The sequence below is a fragment of the Astatotilapia calliptera genome, chromosome 4, assembly GCF_900246225.1.
Source record: "Astatotilapia calliptera chromosome 4, fAstCal1.2, whole genome shotgun sequence".
Classification (NCBI taxonomy): domain Eukaryota; kingdom Metazoa; phylum Chordata; class Actinopteri; order Cichliformes; family Cichlidae; genus Astatotilapia; species Astatotilapia calliptera.
The window spans coordinates 28684577-28707300 of record NC_039305.1 but is presented as its reverse complement, the minus strand read 5'-3'; the positions used below and the strand labels follow the sequence as shown (position 1 = coordinate 28707300).

At 39.5% G+C, this 22724-nt stretch overlaps 1 protein-coding gene across 2 annotated transcripts; it reads right to left on the bottom strand.

Annotated features, from left to right (window-relative positions):
* Positions 1-1666: 1666 nt before the first annotated feature.
* cln3 (CLN3 lysosomal/endosomal transmembrane protein, battenin) lies at positions 1667-17962 on the bottom strand. 2 transcript variants are annotated; one of them, XM_026165992.1, is made up of 15 exons: positions 17661-17962; positions 17538-17574; positions 16009-16105; positions 15346-15429; positions 13438-13517; positions 12657-12742; positions 11907-11979; positions 10327-10470; positions 7952-8091; positions 4359-4414; positions 4216-4284; positions 4035-4090; positions 3846-3939; positions 2950-3090; positions 1667-2668 (listed from the first exon to the last, which is right to left on the bottom strand). In XM_026165992.1, the coding sequence occupies exons 1-15, from the start codon at positions 17713-17715 to the stop codon at positions 2552-2554; spliced, it is 1329 nt and encodes a 442-aa protein (XP_026021777.1). In that variant the 5' UTR covers positions 17716-17962; the 3' UTR covers positions 1667-2551. The 2 variants fall into 2 exon arrangements, with proteins under 2 accessions (XP_026021777.1, XP_026021778.1); XM_026165993.1 differs by having other exon boundaries at positions 4359-4411.
* Between the last annotated feature and the right edge of the window lie 4762 nt (positions 17963-22724).

Genomic DNA, 22724 nt, shown 5'->3' with positions numbered 1-22724 from the left:
ACAGTATAAATTCTCCACTCTACAAGCATTTGTCTGATATATTAGGCACAAAGTGGACAGCAGAGAAAATACTGCAGATTGCTGACTATAGCAACCTTACTTTTTTCCCTAAATAATTTTGAATTAAATATTAGGTTAATAAATGGTTCACGAAACACCCCAGTTAAAGACCAACCTATGTTATCTTACATCACTATAAGTAATAAAGCACGACACATTCCAGTTCATGACACATACACTTTATATCAAAGAAAAAATTAGAAATTAGAAATGTCACGGCTCTCTGCGCAAGAAAGGACAACCACATGTTTGTAGCTAACTGGCAAGCTAACAAAGTCAAAGTGAACCTCATCTCTGATTTCCTGTAAAATTTGATTTGAAGCAAGCAGAAGATTAAAAAACAATATTATGTTGTAACAAGGTTCTTCCAGTTAAGCATTAGCATTAGCTTTATGTGGTCATTAGAATGTCAGTAGGACCGTTGGTCTGCGTTTGAGTGTTCAGGAGAAAACAGGACACATGAATCAAGTATTTAAGGACATAAACTGCATTCCAAGAAAAGAAAACAAATTCAACAGCCCACAATGTTACAAAAAAATAACAAAAGTGCTTCCAAGAATTTTAGTAAAATACATGTCAGCATGACGGCATGAGCAACCTCTATTTTCTTTATTTTACAACAAAAATATTAAAATCAACTTTGTTTCACATCTCAGCCATTCCCAGGTGTTCTGTGCTCCACCTGCAGTGACTAACTGTGCCACAGTTTAACAAGCAGTCTTTCATTAGAATCAGAAAAGCCACAGCTAAGCAAAATGATGTCAAGTTGCACACGATAAACATCACAAAAACAAATCTGTGTGTGACATTGTTTTTGTACAAATCTGAAACAAGTGGCATTTTAAAGCTCCGAATGATCTCCTGGTATTAAAAACTATAATAGAAGGCATTTTTGCTCGCTTTGTTACATACACTCACATTTTTGCTCGCTTTGTTACATACACTCACATTTTTGCTCGCTTTGTTACATACACTCATCATGGACATGAATGTCATGGTAATTTTGGACTTTAATCATTTCTTTGAATTGTTTTCTTCCTAGAGAGGAATGATTTTACAGCATCTGCAAAAACAAAAGACTTTGAAAATGAGAATTGGATGCACATGGTTGAAGTTAATTTGGAAAAATTTCCACCTCAATCAGGCATGATTCTGACGTTATATTTGACCATTATTCTTCTCTTGGTTTCCTGGTACCAACCTGGATTTTAAGCATAGTCCACAATCTTTCAGTAAGATTGAAGTCACCTATAGTCATGTCAAAAAAATAATGAAAATCCCAAATTTCAGATTCATTTCTACGATGAGTGTTTGCAAACGTTTGACTACAACTGAAATACGAAAGTAATCTCTGCTATTTATTAACATGAATTAAACTCTTAACTATAGAACTACTTATTATAGAAGGCACTTAGTGAGAGCCGTCAGGCTTCAGCATTATATTTACTCACAGTTTCTTCAAATAATAATAATAATGTATACTTTATTGATCACCGTGGGAAAATTCCTCTCATTTAACCCATTCACTCAGTGAAGCAGTGGGCAGCCACCAATCTAGTGCCCAGGGAGCAGTACCTTGCTCAGGGTAGCTGTTCAGTAGATTCAAACCCCCAACCTTCCGATCATGGGGCAACCACTCTACCTACTGAGCTTTATTTGCCCCCTGAAAGCAATAGTTTTATAATTTCACCTCCCAAAAATTTAATTGCAGCATTCAATGACTGAGCTCTCTGACTTTTAAAATAGTTTGAAAATAGTAATGGCACATCCTAGCTGAGTAGTCATTCATAGAACTGTTTCTGAACCCAGAGTTCAGTTTGAGGAGTTAATGTTAAAATGAAGGTCAGTAAAATAACAGTTTAGATTTTAAGGTAAATCTTAGCGTTGAAGGTTGGTGTGGAGGGATTTCCTACACGATACTAGCTGCCTGGTCACAGCTCAGAGATACTTTATACTTAAAGAGGACTCTTTAGTTACCACAATTAAAACACAGTAAACTTGCTGAAATGACATCTCCTCTTCTGTGACTTTAAAATGTATTGCATTTATATATTTTTTATTCATTATGTCAAATTGAAATATATCCCGATCTTGTTTCACATTGAAAGCTTTTGTTCTGTGAACCACTGGAAGGTTTTTCATGAAGGAAAACCACAAAGAAACTGGTCATCAAAACAAGACAATATTTTCTGGCCTATCGGTTTCACTGATCTGTGTTTCAGGTTTACCTTCTGTGATCGTAGGTAGGATGTTATTGATATTATTTGATCTCTGGCTGAAGGTAAAAAACACTTTTGTGGACTCTGGACTTTCTATATAGTTCACTTGCTGTTATCTATAAATATGCAGCAAGTACAGGATGTGGAGTCAAAGACTTTATATTGACATTTTTATGTAATGTCTGCTTTTTGTCTCTAACCCAGTTCGGATTTAAAAATCGAACGCACCCACGTTTTGCTTACTCATCGTGCTGGTCAGTGTGTGGGCTTGGTTATAATGAACAGAAGTAAGTGTGGACAGGAAGAGATATGAGTCCAGCCACAGTTATGCCCAGGCTGTCTCCAATGCTGGCAGCAGCCATGGAGAACTCCCTGTGTCTGTCTTCAGTCTGTAGGAGAAAAGAGAAGACACTCTGAGGTAGATGCATGCTTACTGTGGAGTAAAAACAGCTCAACAGTGCACAGCTGCTTCTGTACTGATCTCCTAAAATAATCATTGTGACATTTGCAGAGTGTGTATGTATCCGTGAATGGATAAAAAATGAAATGCAGCTTTGCACAGAGGTCGAAGAACAGAAAATATGGAATTATCCAGATTCCTAAAGTCAGAACTGTCTAGAATACTCCAGAGTCTAAACTATATGAATGGTTCTCTGAAGCTGTCCTTTACCTCCTTGCTGATGAAGTGGAAGGTGTTGACATATGCTGCTCCACCCAGCAGACCCTCATAGAGGATAAAAGCGAACACCAACCAAACAGTGGGCAGGAACAGGTAACGTACAGCAAACAGAAGAAACACAGCGTTCAGCGTCTGTGGAGAGGAGAGAGAAGCAGCTCTGAGAAACACAGCAGTGTCTGTAAAGTATACATTCACACACATTTAACAACCCCATATGCATGTACTATAGTTATCTGCATCACAAAGCAACACAAATTATTCAGTCACCTGAAAACAAACCATAAACTATGCAATGTATGATGGAAAATAATCATTTATTCAGCTCTCCTATTATTTCAGCCTGAGTGTCACTTTGTCCTAAACAGTTGTTGAGACACTCTGCAAAGCCACACCTCTCCTGGCTTCTTTCTTTTTCTACAGTCAGATTTTCTCCAAATTTCTTGCCTTAGAGGTGCAGGCTTCTCTCTTATACAACATCATCAGCACTTTCTCTGTTTCACCTGGAAATTTACACAGGGTCACTGTGTAAATAGTATGAACGTTTCCTTGTAAATATTACTAGATGAGGATCATTGTGTGGTCGTAATTTTTTGAGGACAGCTGCTGCGCCGTTTTGTTATTGGCTGCTCCTAACACTTCTATGCACTAATGCAGCTTCACCTACTGCCTAATGGACCAATTATGGATTTGTGCACAACATTTTATATGCACTACGTACACACAGATACACACAAGCAGCAAAAAATACTGATGTTCAAATCTATTGTTTGTAATGAGTAGCCAGTCAGAATAAAGTTGCAGGTTAAGCTCCTCTACCAAAAAAAGGGAGCCTAGCTTAACCCAGACATCCTTCTGGTGCTGATTTGTATTTTATTCTCATTTCTCACCTGCAGAACACTGAGAATCCACACTTTCCTGATCTTCACACAGTGCAGAGAGGATCGAGAGAGCAGTACACCAAGCTGGTACAGAGTCTGATACCTGAGGATGCAAACAAGAAACAAGTAAAGCTGCACACCCCAAACAATCTGCATGAAGTCATTCATACTGAATACTCTCTGTAATGGATCACTGACCAGCGATACTGAGCTGCATGGGTCAGGAAAATATTGTGGAAGAACAGGAGTTCCATCTTACAGAGAGGGAAAAAATATTCCTGGTTCAATATTCTCACAACATCACACAAAATCAGAGCCAAGTTTCACTAACAGCATGCAGTGAGCTGAGTGTGCTGCTAGAGGGCATCAGAGGACTCACCAAACCCTGGTTGATGAAATACTCGGTTAAGTAGACCACTCCCAGTGGAAGCACAAACCTCCACAAGCCCTGCTCACAGAAATCAAGTTCAGTAACAGTTTGGCTGAACAGTTTCAGATCAAACAAGTAAACGGTGTACTTACTCTGATAACAAACAGTCTCTCTCTGAAACTGAGAGGCCCAGTGGGTTGGTCCTCTGCTACATTCAAGAGGAAGAGAACATTATTTCCCAATAAGCAGCAGAACTTTAAAACGACAATTCATTCACATAAACTGTGAAGTTCCACAGCAGGAGATGAAGTCAGCAGCCTCATGTTCACTGTCTTTGTTAAGTGTTAACAAACAGTTTGCAAAAAGAAAGCTGTGATAACGTGGTCAGAAATTACAAATCATTGAAACATTTCATTTCTGGGTACTAAATGATACGTATACACATAGCAGCCTCTCACTGAGGCCACTGTAAGGTAACATATACAAACTGTTGAGCAGCAATAGGAAGCAACTGCCAATACACTGAGTATCAGTATCAGTCACATGAGTAAGAACAGAGAGGAACATGTGATCCGTTTAGCTTAGCACGCAAATTTGTGTTCCAAAGGGTGGTCAGAAACTGAGACAGCTACTGCAGAGCCTGTGAGCACTCGTATTTTACTCCGGCTACAATTTGGCCTTCTGGCACAGACGTACCGGAGCATTCAGGCCCTCACTGCCAGACCGCGAAAGTTTCTTCCCCCAAACGTCAGACTACTGACCACTCAGTGACTGGACTGACACACACACTTATCTGCACAATCTCATATACACAAACATGCACAACCAACTGTCATTGATGCACATTTCTGTTGCACTGTTGTGTCTGTATCGTTCTGTTCTGTCTGGTGCTGCAATGTTTTTTGCAGTTTTTGCACACTTGCACTGTATGTATGTATGTTGAAGCACCTTGAGGTGACTTTTGTTGTGATTATATAAAGCGCCAAATCAATTCAATTCAAATAAATAAAATTGAATTGAATTAAAATATGTAGTCCTGTGTTGATTGTCTTTTATATGTCATGTCATATATGTCATTGACCATGATACTGGAGGGACGCTGTCTCGCTTCACTGTGTACTATAGCACTGAACATGGTTGAAATAACAATAAAGCCATTTGACTTGACCTCAGGTTTTCCTGTAACCATTTCAAATTAAAAGCACTTTGGTGCTTCACTGGATAGAAACACTTAATTTCTTAACTGGGCTCTTATTCTGAAATATTATGAAAACAAACGTTTTTTATTTACTTGTTAAGAACCACCATACAGTAAGTGAGGAAGAGAGGAACATGCATAGTTTAAATGGAGGCAGTGAGAGTCAGGATGAAGCTGTGCACAGACGACTTTCTGCAAGTGAAACTAATGTTTGATGCCACTGCAGATGTGTCATTTGATATATGCAAAAACTCAGGTAACCTGCATGCACATGTGCGCTACACCTCTGCCAATGCAGTCACACTGTGGCTGTATCCCAATTCAGGGTCTGCAGCTTTAAAGGCCGCTTTTAAGGCCGATTACGTCACAGTGACGCGACGAAGGCTGTACCAATTCAAAGGCTGCTCGGTTTTAAAGCCTTTACTTTAAAATATACGCCGTTCAATAGCTGACCTTAATCCTACAGAGAATGTGATGATTTTATGGATATTTAACCTCCTAAGACCCGAACTTTTCCATGACATGCATTTTTAATTTCTCTTTGATATTTGGGCGTATTGAGGCCCGATGAATGAAAAACAAAGAATTACCAGATTTTTTTTTTATCTTATTTTTGTTTTTAAGAAAAATAAGAGCTACATATGAGGATATTTGTTTAAAATTTCGATAGAACAGTAGCAGTATAATGTCCTCGTAAGTGGATATCAGGCCCTTGTAGAGCAAAATTGAGTATTTTGGTCTAAATAACCCAAAATGTGATGTCCACATATGTGGACGCCAGGTCCTAGGAGGTTAAAGTAAACACTGAGACAAATTGAGTAATACCAACATATTAAAACAACAATATTTGTCTCTTATATATAACACAGTTATATATACAGTGTCAAAGAAACCTGTCTTTGAGTGAAGATTTAAGGTGACAGCAAACACAAATAAATGCAGCTTGAATCTTTACTGAAGCTCAGTATTTGAAACAGAATTCTTTCACTGCTTTAATAACTAATAATGATTGAAATAATGACTTTAATATTGTCCATATTATATTTACATTACCAAAGTAAGATGACTTTAGTCTCATGAACAACATTAGCTAATTGTTATTTACGAGCTAATCTTAAAATGACTGTTCAGTACAGAAGTGAAGCCCAATAATCATGATTTCACAGTCCTGTGGTCTCAGCCTCAGATACTCATCAAATCAAAGCTCATGTACAAACAAACAAACAAACAAACAAACAAACAAACAAACAAACAAACAAACAAACAAACAAACAAACAAACAAACAAACAAACAAACAAACAAAAGATTTTCTCCTTCATTTCTGTCAAATAATGCTGTATGAAACGTTTCCAGCTGTTAGTGTCATGGTTGCTAGGCAACCTGGGCAGCGCCACGGAGGCTAGACCGTCCCATTTCACAAGCCTCGCACTTCCGGCCTTAGTCTTCTTTGAGTACGCGGCCCTTGTGGACCGTTAAGGCTGCAGACCCTGAATTGAGATACAGCCTTTGTGTAGGTCAAATGCTGATTGGTTAAAAAGGAAACAGCATGTTCACCTTGAAGACAGAGGCATTAAGAAAAATCAAAGACCAAAAAGTACACGAGAAAAACATGAACAACACTGCAGCAGACAGTTTTGAGGAAGTTTCACTTCCCCACTTCACCAGAGTCTCTTATGACTCTTCTGTGAAACAGAGGCTGAGCTAAAGAACCAACTGAAGGCCAAACATAATCCACCGTAGCCCACATTATTGGCTCTTTCGAGACACTTCACTTAGTGACAATAGGCAGCCACAACACATACCTGCCAAACTCATAGCTCCTATGGACTACCAGCACACATTCAAAAAAGGAAGAGAACTTTTAAGAAGTCTGTTGTTTATACTTTAAACAATAAAAATATAAAATTAGCCCCGTTTTGCAATTTTAAAATTTGGGCTATAAACCTGCTGACTGACAGATTAATAACATTACTTCTACCTTCTTAGCTGAGGTAAATATAAACTACTGTTGTGCTTTAAATACCTTTTCACTGTTTTCCATCTGAGCGACTCACATCTTCCCCTACGTCATGACCTCCTTTTATCAATTTCAATAAAGATGTAGAATAGTGCGTTTCCTCTCACCATGTCAAACAGAAACTGACACGTGTTGATGACCATCTGATTAGATAACAGCAAAGCAACGCTCTGGGATCTTTCAGGCGTGTCTATTGGGCAACAGTGTAAAGTCATCATTGTAAGAAAACGTGAGTGTCTGTGGACAAACTTCAAATGTAAATGATTTTATATCTTCATCATATTTGTTGCATCTGCCTTTTTGTGCAAATTATTGCTTAAAATGTTAAAATTCATGTATTCTTACGGAAAAACAAAACTGGTGTCATGGAGGACTCAAACACTTACAGGAACTCATGTGTTCGTGTTCAGTTAGTAGATATATCAAACAATGAAACAGAGTTTGTCTTTACAGGATTTGGTTGCTGAACTTTATTTAAATTTCAGTTTATTGCTGATTTCATGCTACACCCTTCTAATGTGACATTTACCTGTGGTGGAGCTCTCGGGCTCCTCCTCGTCTGAACTGTCCAGAAGTTGCTGTCTGTCCTCAGAGACCAAAGCTGCATACTCAGTGTCCTTGGTCCTCCACTGAGGTAATGAAGGTGGACAAACCAGCAGGAGGAAATAGCTGGTAAAATTGTTGGGATGAAGAAGACGACAAATCATTTTGTAAGTTTCAGCTTCATTTATACGCAGTTTACAGGGAAAAAGTCTCAACAGGAAATACAAACTACATCCTGTCAATTTGACTGAAGTGAACTGGAGTCAACTGAACTCAATTAAAGTGACTATTTGGCCACCACTTCACCTCCACAGATGAAAGCATTGGGCTACCTACACCTTAGACCTACAGAAGCTTAATTCAAAATTGGACCCTTGTTAAGTCTCTGTTACGACCCAGCTCAAAAGCCGCAACATAAAAAAGGAGATGAATACCAGATTGTGGGTGAGAAGAGGTTTTAATCCTAAAATGCATAGCAGGTCGGCTAAAATGGCTGGCTAAAAAGCCTGCCTCAGATATGCCTTTATCAGCACCTGACTAGGTGAACACACTGAGGAGATTAGGGGCTGCAGAGGGACATAACACCTCCTCCCTCAAAAGGGTTCCTCTAGGACCCCTACATTTATTAAAAGCCCCCCTGAAGCCTTCAGGTCCTTGAACCACAAACCTGAAATAAAAGTAAAAGCTAACAGAAGCACAGTGTTCACATTATAGTAGGCATCTTTAAGCATGGATGCCCCTGCATGAGGATTTGAAGTTGCCACACTGAACACACAGGAAGTAACATGTGACCAACACAAAGGAGCACGACAGTCACAAACTCAAAATGATTACTTGACCTGCTACAACACAAAACCAAAAGTAGCAACAAATACCCACAATCAAGTGATCTGTTGTTTCCACCACACAAATGGTCACATTCAAATGGCCTTATACCACAAGTTACTTTAACCCTTTAAGACCTACCATAGAACCAAGTCCGCCAGAGCTTATATTATATTTTTACATGCTGTGGAGCCATTTTTGGGAGCATTTCAAGTTGCTATACATCAATACAACCATTATAGCCCAGATTTTAATAATATGTATTCATTAAGTGCATAGTAATTACATAAATTGCAAAAAAGTGCAATAAACTACAAAAAAATTGAAAATCGTTTTTGCTTTTTTAACATATATTTGTAGTTAGAGAAATTTAAGAGGCTTATCCCTCAAAACTGTAAATACAAAAAAGTTGCACAAAATAGTTTCCCACCACAGGAAATTTATTTTGAGTGTCTTCATAGTTTTATTTTTGAAATACACCAATTTTTATATACTGCAGGAAAAACGAAAATAAATATTATACTGCAAATTTGCAAAAAAGCAGCATATGCATCAAAATAAACTATTTCCAGCAGTGCAATATGAGTCCTCAGCATCCCAGAAACGACACAGAAAGTCATAAAGTCAAAGATAACTTTTAAAAAGACCAGTATATGCCCTGAGGCCCTGATGGTAAAAAAGACTACATTTCCGCGAAAATGAAGTCACTTCCGGTTTCGGGCCGGTAATGGCGGAAATGCAAAAGTTCGCGCTGACGTCTATTCCAACTAGGAAGTGTTATGAACAGCTGATCGGATCGGCAAAGCGTGTTTCTGGAATATCATGTTTTTGTTCCTGCAAGCGCTTTTTATGCAGTTTTTGCAAAGCTTTATGTGGAAGGAAACCGTGACCTAGGACAATCTGATGGCATAAGATGTAAGTACAACTCCTCCGATTTCATATGCAAAAAAAAAATTTGCGCTAGCTTACGTGGTTGCAGAGCTACTGGGATTTAAAAATAGTTACGCAAAACAGAGCGTGTCCGCTCCGATCGGCTCTAAAGGGTTAATCCACAAGGTTCAGTAAAGAAAGCATACTAGTGACCAACCACAAAATGGAGAGCTATGGCCACACAATGATCACATCAAGAATGGCTCAGCACCCCTCAGTGTTATTGCCATCACCTGGCCAACAACACTCACAAGTGATCCAGTAGCCATATTTCCCACAGCACTAAAGGTCACAGCACAAAACACTCACCTCGTGAGGATGTCATTAGCATCCATCACCACTGACATATTAGATGCACACACGGTGTACATGCTATGACAACTTAAAAACAGCCTACCTGCCTAAGCCACAAGACCATAGTTAAAGAATGTCTTAATCCCCTGCCAAGTTTGGTGCCACTGATTCACTTTAAGCAACTCCCATCCAAAAATGCTAAAAACAAAATAAGATAATATGTCCACAAATAACAAAGCACAAACTAACTATCTGAGTGAGCGATGAGTCACAACACAAAAATACAGAGAATCCTTGTCCCTGCACACTTACCTTACCACCATAGTGAATGGGACGACCAGCATGATAAGCAGTGTAACCCGTGGTGAAAGGCCAGCTTGGATGAGGACTGAGTAAAGGAGGGCTCCAATAAGACCAGCAGCACCAGTGCCTGAGCCCCAGCCTTCCAGTACACTCCTGGAGCAGACAGAAAACCACCGTTAATGTTCCAGAGTAAAAATAAAAACACGGTTGGAAGACCATTCACAGCTTCTTAAACTCATTTCTGACCGGGACTTTATCTGCTGTGAGTCTAAGCTGTAAGCAGGATTACTGTTAGAAGGAAACTTGGAGTTACTGTGAAAAAGCTCTGTCATCGTGGAAACTGACATTTAAAGTCAAGCACCCAAACTACGTAACTCAGTGGAAAATGTCTGATATCAAGAATATCAGATTGATAACTCCTTCATAACTTTTCTTTTTGCAAACCTGTAGCAGTCCATCTGTTCTCTGCTAGGCATCAGCACAGCTGGTCACTGATGCCAGCTGATTTATGCTGCTGATGTCTTTTGAAGAAGGAATTATCTTACAGAGGCAATCAGTGCGCCCCAGGGCAGCTGTGGCTACAATGCAGCTTGCCATCACCAGTGTGTGAATGTGTGTGTGAATGGGCAGATGACTGAATGTAGTGTGAAGCGCTTTGGGGTCCATCAGGACTAAGTAAAGCGCTACGCAAATACAGGCCATTTACCATTTTTACCAAGATCATATAACTCTGTGGTGCAGACTGTCCAAGAAGTCTGGGAATTCTGGTGGTGTTTTTTATTAGTGTGTAACTTATTAATGAGCAGGTGTGTCTGTGTGCACAGCTCATGGAGACAGCACTCCAACCTCTGCTTGAGTCTGGCTCCATAAAACACTATGACGCTCCAGAAACAAATGGGTGGCATCAGGGAGAAAATGATGAATGGAAATTTGTGTAAAATGTATGAAAAATAAACTCACTTTGCTTTTCTTGTTATCATCTGTATTTTATTTCAGTTTTTAGTTAGAACTGTCAACAATCCCAACCCCTCTAAACTTTTGTTTTTATAAAACAACCAAAGCTCCTTACTCTCAACTTACATTTAAACTACTGTAAAATTACTTTCTGCAAACCTCCATTAATACTGCACACTTGGTATTGTTCATTTAATTCTGACACATAGAATTAGTTTTGTTTTGTTTGTTTTTTTCAATTTTTCTTTTTCCATAGCAGTTAATTCACTTGGACTTTGATATATCAACTTAATGAATTATTATTTTATTTATAATTTTTTATCTGTTCACAATTTTTACTAAGCAAGTGTAACAAAAAGTAATTTCCATTGAATGATTCTGGTTTCAAGCTATTCTTACTTCAGTCCTGGCAGAAACGGGATTCCACACAGCAAATAAAATACAAATAAAATTTTGTCTTTATGCAGGAATTCAAAGAATTCGACTGTGTAAACTCTGCCTTGTTCACAAACTTTACCCTACACTTTGGGCATCAACCCAAGTTCTGTCATCTGGACAAGCTCTGTTTGAATCTTTAATAAGAGAGCAGCAACTGAATTCAAAATTGGCAAAAAGAATGAGTGAAGAGTGTTTACCTGCTGAAATATACTGTTAGAGAGAGGAAGGACAACTCTCCCAGTCCTGAGCTGATACTGGCAAAGATCACTCCTGCAAACACAGCCACAGAGAACGTGATCAGAGAGAGCAAAGAGGAAGAATTTATTCTTTTGTTTGAAGAACAAACTTCAATAAAAAGAGCTCATTTACAGGACCTTTGTGGGCAGTCACAATGGTTACATTTTAGTTACTGGTGAACTGAATCGAATTTAGTTGCTCTTTACTGACTTATTTTATTCACATAGAGGTCTGCTTGATTCTAACAGTAATGTCTGAAATAGTGCTGTCTATTAAAAAAAAGAAACAATTTCCATCCACTGCTAATGGTATTTTGCTGCACAAGCCCTTTAGAGCCTATCAGGACATTTCTAGCAAGCAGGGGCCATCTTTGCATCTGGTATCCAGTTCTACCAGTAGATCTGTGGTGCCAGTATCACTACTGCTTTCAAGGTGGCAGCATTTAGTTTGGGGCTGGTACGTTTGGTGTCTGGAGGAGTGTATTTGATAGAAGCGTGAACGGGTACGATAAATGATTATTTATAGCAGCAGTAAAGCTCTATCAAGCTTCTGTGGAACAACCACAGATGCTCACAGTAGATAAGAAGAAATTAAACCGAAGAAAATAACTCAAAGTTTTATCTAATCCACCTTCTAAAAGCTCATCAGAGCCATATCAGACACCCTTAATGATAAAAGATCTGATCTGAATTATTAACAGGTTGCTTTACCGAGAATACTCATCCACACAGCTGAGGAGAAGGACACCAGGAGGAAACTCGTTGCTGCCATGATGGCACAGAACAACACTCGAATGCTGGGATAAAAGAACAGGAATTAACCAGGAAAGCTGGAAAGCACCATGACAGCGATGTTTTTATGCAGACAGCAAGAAGAACTCAGTCTGTTAACAACTGACTTCCTGACTATATCACACACAAAACATATAAAGTCCAATTTTTCTTTTCTTTTTCAGCTCTGATTAGTCAGCCGGGGCCACTGAAACCAGGCACAGCCATTAACCAAGTAGGTTTGTTTATTGCTCCAATTTCATATGTTTGGTCACTGCTAAGCTCTCATTCATAAATTTAACATCTTATATACATGAAAACATTAAAGCCAGACGAAAACAAATGGAGATCATTATTGCCAAAAGACATCACAGCAGCTTAGCAGCAGCACAAAAAGAGCGCCAAAGGTGGGATTGAGTGGAAATAATATGCAAATAAAACAAAGTTCTTGTTGTTTTCTTCTTCTGTCTCTTTTTTTAAACCAAACTCAAACCTCATGTTGCCAGTGGGGCTAAAATCCTGACACCTGATACAAGCACACTACTGTAAAACAGGAAGGACGTCACAGTTTTTGTCATTTGCAAGTTTGTCAAAGAAACAACTATTTGTTTATTATCAGTGCAGTGAAATCAGATCGTACCAATAATGTGAGTGATGATTGTTAGTTACTGTAAAAACACAGCAAGTGGAAACAAAGAACAGCAATCAAAGTAATAATTACCCATAAGGCATTTTGTGGATCACAAAGGGAGCGAACAGTTTGATGAAGAGTGTTGGTAGGATGTCAGCTAACAGCACAGCCTGCCAAGAAAAATGTAACAACTGAACATCTGTGGACACAAATGATACAGCTTGTAGTTTCTGCCACACCATCCATCCTTATGCCCTCCTTCACTACCATCCATCAATCTCCTCTGAGGTCTTCCTCTTGTCCTCCTGCCTGGCTGCTCCATATCTAACATCTTTTGTCCTGCATTTTCAGTTTCTGTCCTCTGTACACGTTCAAACGCTCTGATATACTAATTTCTAATCATGCCCATCCTGGTCACTCCTAATGAAAAGCTTCAGCTCTACCTTTTGCCAGTGCCCACTGTTATCACACCATACATCATCACAGCTTTTACTACATTCCTAATTCCTCCTCTAATTCTTCTGTCACAAACCACCCTTTACAATCGTCTCCACTCCTCTCTGTTGTGCACTGCACATTACTTTGGATGACTGATTACAGGTATTTAAACTTATCTACCTTCTCCATTTCTACTGCTTGCATGTTCACCTTCTCTCTCTCTCTGACTGATGTTCAGTCCTCATCTCTCCCACGCTTACCTCCACCTGTCCACACTCTGTTCCACCTGCTCTCACTACATATCATAACGTCATCTGCAAACATCATCGTCCACAGAGACTCCTGCATGAACATCACAATCACAATCAAAAGGGGCTCACAGTAAAGAGTGCGGATGCCACCCCCAGCTTAAACCCATCCGTCACTCCTACCACACACCTCACCACTGCTGCCTCATACATCTGTCAATAGTTTTAATGAAGCTGGGAAACAACCAGAAATAAAACTCAGCTTTTATTTTTGGGTGTTAGGAGAAAACTCTGTAAAAAACCCAGGAGAAATAAAGACACAATGAGACAAAGTTACTTTCTTTGCTAAACGTGTACACGGGTGAGCTGCTGAGAACAACTCACACCATGCACAGTGGCTTGGCATTTTTTATAGGCACAGAGCACAGAGACAGTGAGAACAGGATAAGAAAATAATAAACAGATAAAATAAACAACTCCATATGTGGTACTAGTCTCGTCAGCAGAGAGCTGTGAGAGAGCTGTGAGAGATAAAACAATATGTCCCAAAACAATATGTCTTTGCTGGGAAAGTCTAAAAGGATAATTCTAAACTAATCTAACCATAGACAAAGGGCATCTTTGTACATTTAAAAGAAGGTAAAGAAACATAGAATCATTTTTCCTGTAACATTGGGTTTTGTGGATTAAACTGAGAACACATGTTAGACCTTTTTCTTTTCCACACTTTCAAATGTACCAACAAACAGAACGCATTATTTATGTGGAGCGTGCTACTACAGTGATGGTGTTTGGCTGGTCCACCATAATGTAATGGCCATGACAACTAAATTATATAATACATAAATGTATGTGCTCAGTAATGTCTCTATAATGATAATAATATTTTATGAGTTTTTCATAACCTCCAGGAACCTGAAATATTTATGATCTGCTAAATAATGTTGACTACAAACATGAACATGTTTCCTAACTTACTATCTAAGATACAATCTACAGTATATCTGTTATTATACCAGATATTGGACTGTATTTATTGATTGAATATACTTCTGTTAATATGTACACATTAGCCTTATTAGTGTAGGAAGCTTTCCTGCTGTTATCCTTCTTTGGTTAAGTGTTATACTAGTTTCAGTACCTCATCAATCATGTGACGTTTGTCTTTTTTAAAATAAACATTTAAAAGGAAGTCACCGCTTCTAAACGAGAGCACAAACTGTGAACCAGTCAAAAGTTTATAACATTTGTCTCGACACTAAACACCCAGAACAAACGTTTTACTGCATCAGTGCAGTGAACCTTTATTTACCGCAGTAGAGACAGGGTTGCAGTCATAGATGCTACTGTTGCTACTGTTCCCAACTTGGAAGTCCACGTGCAGTGAGGCTGAAGTCTGGGAAACAATAATAGAAATATACAGCTGAGAAGTTCACTTAACCCTAAACATAGAACGACTTTGAAACGTGACCACTGCCAAACTACACTGCTCAAAAAATAAAGGGAACACTTGAGTCACACATCAGATCTCAATGAATGAGATTTTTAACTTGAGAATCTGAACTGGTAAAGTACATCATGCAGTTTATTGTGGAAAAATAAGATGTAACGATGGAAATGGAATCAGAGGAAACTAAAGACATCCTCTGCCTGGAACATGATGAGTATATGAGCTCTGGCAGCGCTCCTCATCACATGACCGTCCTGCTGCAGGGTTAGAGCTGTGCACTCTGAATAGACTGCAGGTACCTTCTCTTACTATGAGCAGTGACATAGAAATAGTTGTTGTTACTCCTCCAGTGCACCTTATGCATCTTTCATTTGCACCTAAGCAGGTGAAATGCATTCACAACAGTTTCTGTTTCCTGATTGGACAGATCAACATCTCTGAAGACTTTGTGCCAGAATCCAGTGATCAAGTATTCCTTTCATTTATTTGAGCAGTGCATATTTAAATACACATTTGTTTTCTTACAGACGCCGTTTCATTTCGTGACTCTTGTTTCTCGAGAATGTCATGTGCGGCGCTCAGCATCACCACATAAGCAAAGTTGTTGCACAAACCGAGGAGCCTGTATAGATGTGGAAAGATAAAAACGAGATACGGAGATGCATCAAAAAATAACAACTTAATCAGCGGCTGCAAAACTCTCAAACATAAAACCCCCCCAAAATATCGTGCACTCAGTACCGTGCAATTTCAAAACTTTTGTATTACCAAGCATTTATCAGCTACTCATAGTTTAGTTTTTTGAATTCATTTAAGGATACATTTTTTAAAATAATATTAAAACTTTTTCAACAAAGACCTTTTCACAGTCTTTGTGCTTTTCATGTCGTTAACCTTTGTTCTTTCAAGCTTCTTCAAAGTCTTCCTTTTCCAACCTGCCTTCCACCTTTTTCCTGTCCATCCTTCCAGTTTGCTTCCTCATTATTTTCTAGCTTTCATCTTCTTATAGCTTTGTGTATCTTTCCCTCCCTCCTTTGTTAATTGCTTGTTTTCCAGTAGCAGCTAAAGTGCCTTTTCATTTCACTACCTGCTATGCCACCTTGGGCTTTCCATCTGTGCTTCAGTTTACTTACTAATGTGAATTATCAGTGTGACAGAATTCAATGACAACTTTTCTTTTGTGACTTATTTGTGGCTTTTTGTTTTTACTACAAGGTGATGGTTGAATGGCAATAACGTAAAGAGACAGACCGAGGGAGAGACATGCAGCAAATGCAAAACACAACGGAACTCAGGTCTCTGCAATGAGTACGAAGCGGAGCACGAGTACTCGGTCCCTGGCCTTTCCTCTGCCTTTCTGTCTCCATTTTCCCTTTGCTCCCTTTCTGTCGTACATGCTTGAGACCTTTATTTATATCTGCGTTGCTCTCGTGAACCTTGAGCCGTGAGTAGGTGAGTAAGAGACGTGACATATGAAACTGTGCTTCAGATACAGTGATAGATCTGAAGCAAAGACTCGAATGTACAAGAGAGGCTACTGATTATTCTCCTGCTCAGTCCTGATTATCATCTTTGCTTTCCCAGTGCCGACTCAAGTCTGTCGTTTTTCCACATAAAGACCTGACTGCACACACAGTGAATAGCCAATCTTAATGTGCCACCTTGAAGCAATTCCTGAAGTGCATGTGGTCTTAGGAAGGCTTGCTGGAGGAGCTAAATACATAAAAGGGGCGGGGCCCACAGCTGGAAGATCCGATTAATGGTGAGAGGAAGACTACAAATAAGACCTAAAAACATTTCCTCATTTCTGCGTGTGAATAAACATAGCAATGACGTGTATCTATAGGTTCTTATCACATCCCATTAAAGTTTAGGGAGAAATGAGAGATGACGAAGCTGTGGACTTCACTTTCACAGTCAGCACTTTTTATTCGCATAAGAAGTACTTACGAGCGAACAACGTCTTTTACTATAGATACGACACAACATGTATTTAGATGAAATAAGAGGGATCTTTCTTATTGGTGATCTGTTGAAAATATCGGGACACTCACCAAAATCCAATCCAGTTGCGGATTTGTACGCAACGACCTATAAATGAGAGGATAAAGCAAACGTTAGGGACTCACGGAGCAATAATGCTGATAGTTACACGAGTCCACCGCTGACACACTCACCGGTACCGTCAAGTCGCTGAAGAGGATTTGAGTTGACACTGGCTGGCTGCTCCATGTTTACAAACCAGTCCAAGCTAAATGAAAGAGAAACTGAGTTGGTCTCGAACCGCTGAAAAGCACACAGCTCTCATTCTAACAGGCTCTGAGCTCCCACCAACACTGGCGAGAAGCTGTCACTAAGAACGCCCCGTAACTGCTTTTACGGTCCTCAGCTCAGCAACTTTCACAAACCTCACCGACGAAGCACCAGAGACGGCGCTTCAACCTAAAACCTCCCCGCGGAAACAATATCAGCTCTGAACGTTCCTGATCCGCCTGAGACATTAAGTTTGCTCAAATTCAAATAATGTCAAGAACACAGTTGGATTTTTATTATAATATGTCAAACAGATATTCGTGAGTGATGAAACGTTATTCTTATCAGCAGGTAGAAGCTGCAATCGGCTTGGGAAAAGTGATCGTTATGTTTCTCCTTTTTTTATCTGGTAAAAAAGTCTTTCCATCAAAAAATGCCTCCTTCAGAGATCGTAACAAATACAAAATCACAGTAAAGTAAACCAAAAAAAGACTTCTAAAAAGAGGACTGACTATAATATAGGTTCAATAACACATCATAAAGATACTTGCAAAACACTTTATTTTTAGAATCAGAATACTTTATTGATCCCTGGGGGAAATTATTTTTTGTTACACTTCTCCATTATAAACAAACATTAACAAGACAGACAATACGCTAACTAAGAATAGTACCGTGTGTGTGTGTGTGTGTGTGTGTGTGTATTAGGGCTGCCACGATTTGTCGACTAGTCACGATTACGTCGACTATCAAAATCGTCGACAACTGATTTAATAGTCGAGGTGTCGTTTGAAGCTTTGTAAGATCGCAAAAGACGCAGGAATAATAGCAGGATTTAAGAGTGTAATAACGGACTGAAACAGAAGATGGCAGCACTGCATGTACAAGGATGCCAGCTGCCGTTAAACCCCGAAGAAGAAGAAGAAGCAGCTGTGTCCCAGAATTCATAGCGCGGCCCAGCTTAGTTTCCAACAATGGCGGTAGCTAGTTAGTTTTAATATTACTCTTATTATTCTTTCTGGGTCACAAAATAAACGTTTAACATATTTTCAGGCGAGAATGTAGCTGTGTAAACCTCAAATATCTGCTCAGTTTATCAGGACACCACATATTTTCAAAAGCGCTCCGACGTTTTCGGAGACGTCTGTTACCCACTAGCTCGATAGCTAGCCGGGGGCTAGGTCACTAGCGCCGTGAGAACACCGGACTCCCGGCAAATTGTTTTCAAACCCACCGCCGTCTTTCGCGACTCAGGTTAAATATATATGAGTCACTTAGATAAATTAAAAATGTTGTTGTTTGGCTTTTTTTTTTTTAGTATTTTATTTGTTCCTGAGTAAATCGGTTTGGCTGAGATTAAAGTTATAGTTTTTACACAGCTGAATAAACGTCAAGCAGACAACTGATTATCAGAAGTGTGAGATGCTGGAGAATATACTCCGGTGTCCTGTTATATTTTAGATAGCAAGGAGTTTATTAAACTTTACCAAAACAATCTGCAAATTTCATTAAAATTTAATAAACTATCATCTTGTCTTTATTTTTAGTTAGCACCTTAAAAGCTTAAAGCTGTAAGCTAATGATAGTTATATAAGAGCAGATGCTGCTGGTGCAATAAGCTGTAGTTTTACGTCCAGTGGATGATGATCTGATTAGTCGACTAATCGCATAAATAATCGGTGACTAGTCGACTATCAAAATAATCGTTTGTGGCAGCCCTAGTATATATATATATATGTATGTATATATATATATATATATATATATATATACATACATATATATATTAGGGGTGCAACTAGGGCTGCCACGATTTGTCGACTAGTCACGATTACGTCGACTATCAAAATCGTCGACGACTGATTTAATAGTCGACGCGTAGTTTGAAGCTTTGTAAGATCACAAAAGACGCAGGAATAAGTGGCAGGATTTAAGAGTGTAATACCGGACTGAAACAGAAGATGGCAGCATTGCATGTACAAGGATGTCAGCTACCGTTAAACCCCGAAGAAGAAGCAGCTGTGTCCCAGAATTCATAGCGCGGCCCAGCGCAGTTTCCAACAATGGCGGCAGCTAGTTAGTTTTAATGTTACTCTTATTATTCTTTCTGGGTCACAAAATAAACGTTTAACATATTTTCAGGCGAGAATGTAGCTGTGTAAACCTCAAATATCTGCTCAGTTTATCAGGACACCACATATTTTCAAAAGCGCTCCGACGTTTTCGGAGACATCTGTTACCCACTAGCTCGTTAGCGAGCCGGGGGCTAGGCTCACTAGCACCGTGAGAACACCGGACTCCCCGCAAATCGTTTTCAAACCCACCCCCGTCTTTCGCTACTCAGGTTAAATATATATGAGTCACTTAGATAACTTAAAATGTTACTGTTTGGCTTTTTTTTAGTATTTTATTTGTTCCTGAGTAAATCAGTTTGTCTGAGATTAAAGTTATAGTTTTTACACAGCTGAATAAACGTCAAGCAGACAACTGATTATCAGAAGTGTGAGATGCTCCAGAATATACTCCAGTGTCCTGTTATATTTTAGATAGCAAGGAGTTTATTAAACTTCACCGTAACAATCTGCAAATTTCATTAAAATTTAATAAACTATCATCTTTTCTTTATTTTTAGTTAGCACAGACCTTAAACACTTAAAGCTGTAAGCTAATGATAGTTATATAAGAGCAGATGCTGCTGGTGCAATAAGCTGTAGTTTTACGTCCAACGGATGATGATCTGATTAGTCGACTAATCGCAAAAATAATCGGTGACTAGTCGACTATCAAAATAATCGTTTGTGGCAGCCCTAGGTGCAACGATACACAAAATTCACGGTTCGGTTCAGTTCGATACTTTGGTGTCACGGTTCGATATTTTTTCGATACAAAAAAATGTTCATGCCTTTTTAATTTGTCATTTATTAAAATTATAAATATATATTTTAACTCAAAAGTACAGTTTTTAAATTTAACCCTAACTCTTGTGCGTGTTTTTTATTTTGACAGCGAATGCGTACCTGCGGACCACTTATGTGCAGCCCTGGTTATTTAGCTCGTCATATCACAGCCACAGAAATTATTTTGTCCATGAAACCATAAAGCTGCACTTTCTTTTTGCCTTATCTGATTTGTCATAACTTTTCCGTTTTGTGGTAAGCTTTTCTTTGGCTGTCACTTCTTCACTCACCTGTCTTATTTGGCTCAGCAGAACTAAAATATATATCGTGCTGCTTTTACACACGCACTCACATAAGCTCAGCGATTCTCTGCGCGATCAACCTCTCACATGTTTAAGCTTGCTGCGGGAGATTTCACTTGTCATGTTTGCGTAGTAAGCTAACGATTAATAAGACGATGTCAGAGGAATTGGTGCACAAATTATCATCACTCACAGATCAGTGCTGTCTGAGCGATTGCAAAGTGAAAGCAAAAAAACAAGCCCAAATTCAAACGCGATTTCAATATGTCACATATTGACAGTGGCTCACCGATGCCAATGACATAATTACCCAGCTACATTTCCGAAAGAATGCAAAAGCATTGACATATATTTTTCCTTCCTACAATAGCCCGACGGGCAGGGCAGAGATAGATTTTGGTAGCTCGACTGGAAAAATCACTAGCCCCTGGACGTCGGGCTAGGGATATTGCGAGCCCTGTATCTGATTGAGGAATCATGCATCTTTGGAAAAGAGAGTTTATTACAGAGAAATGGCTCTTTCCAAAATAAAAGCTATACTACATGCTTCTTCTGGGCTATATTCTCAGCAGCATATTAAACATATCAGGTCCCCATAAGGAGACTCATGTGCTAACGGTTGTCTAAATGACTCGGCTAAAGTTTGTAGCATGCATGCTTGTTGTTTTTGCACTAGGATGATGTAAATGTGCAGTCATATTCGTTGTGTTCCCACTAGTGCTTTCAGGTTAATCTCGTTGAAATGACGTTTCCACAACACGGCAAATCTCCGTTAACGAGCTACCCCTGATCGCCCCGTGCATGGGGCTAGACGGCCAACACGTTAACGAGCTAACTGCGCTAACACACTAGTTCCCACCCATGTAATTGAGCATTGCGTGGCACATCCAACATACTGTTTTATTTTAGTCCATGACGCGCTTACCTTCAGGGTCATACGTCACATGAAAAAACCAAAATAATTCCAAACGCCAGATCTGAATGAGGGTGGGGGAGGTCCATGTTGCAAGGAGAGCTTAACTTCTGTCTCGCTAGCTTGCCCTGCGCTCTTCCTTCTGACGATGCTGTCTGTGTTGAGCGCTCAGTGGATCTGCGCTCGACAGTGCAGCCTAGGCGGAGTAGTCGAACGCAGATTCACTGAGCGCTCAACACAGACAGCATCGTCAGAAGGAAAGTTGATGAAATAAATTACAAATTTTGTATTGTTCGATACATATGCGTACCGAACCGAAAGCACTGTATCGAACGGTTCAATATTGATACGAATATCGTTGCACCCCTAATATATATATATATGTGTGTGTGTGTGTGTGTGTGTGTGTGTGTGTGTGTGTGTGTAAAAGCTGAAAAAGAAACGTGTAGTTGTAGCAGTATCCAGTGTGTTAAGTGGATGCGTTGTACAGGGAGCCACAGGCAGGAAAGATTTCCTGTGTCGTTCAGTGGTGCTTTTCGGTAATCTCAGTCTCTCACTGAACGTGCTCCTGTGACTGACCAGCATGTCATGGAGTGGGTGGGAGGTGTTATCCAACATTGTCTTTATCTTGGACAACATCCGCCTCTCTGACACCACCTTGAGGGAGTCCAGCTCCATCCCCACAACATTACTGGCCTTACGGATTAGTTTATCGAGTCTGTTGGCATCTGCGACCCTCAGTCTGCTCCCCCAGCATGCAACAGCATAGAGGATCGCACTGGCCACAACAGACTCGTAGAAAATCCTGAGCATTTTCTGGCAGATGTCGAAGGACCTCAGTCGCCTCAAAAAATAGAGACGACTCTGGCCCTTCCT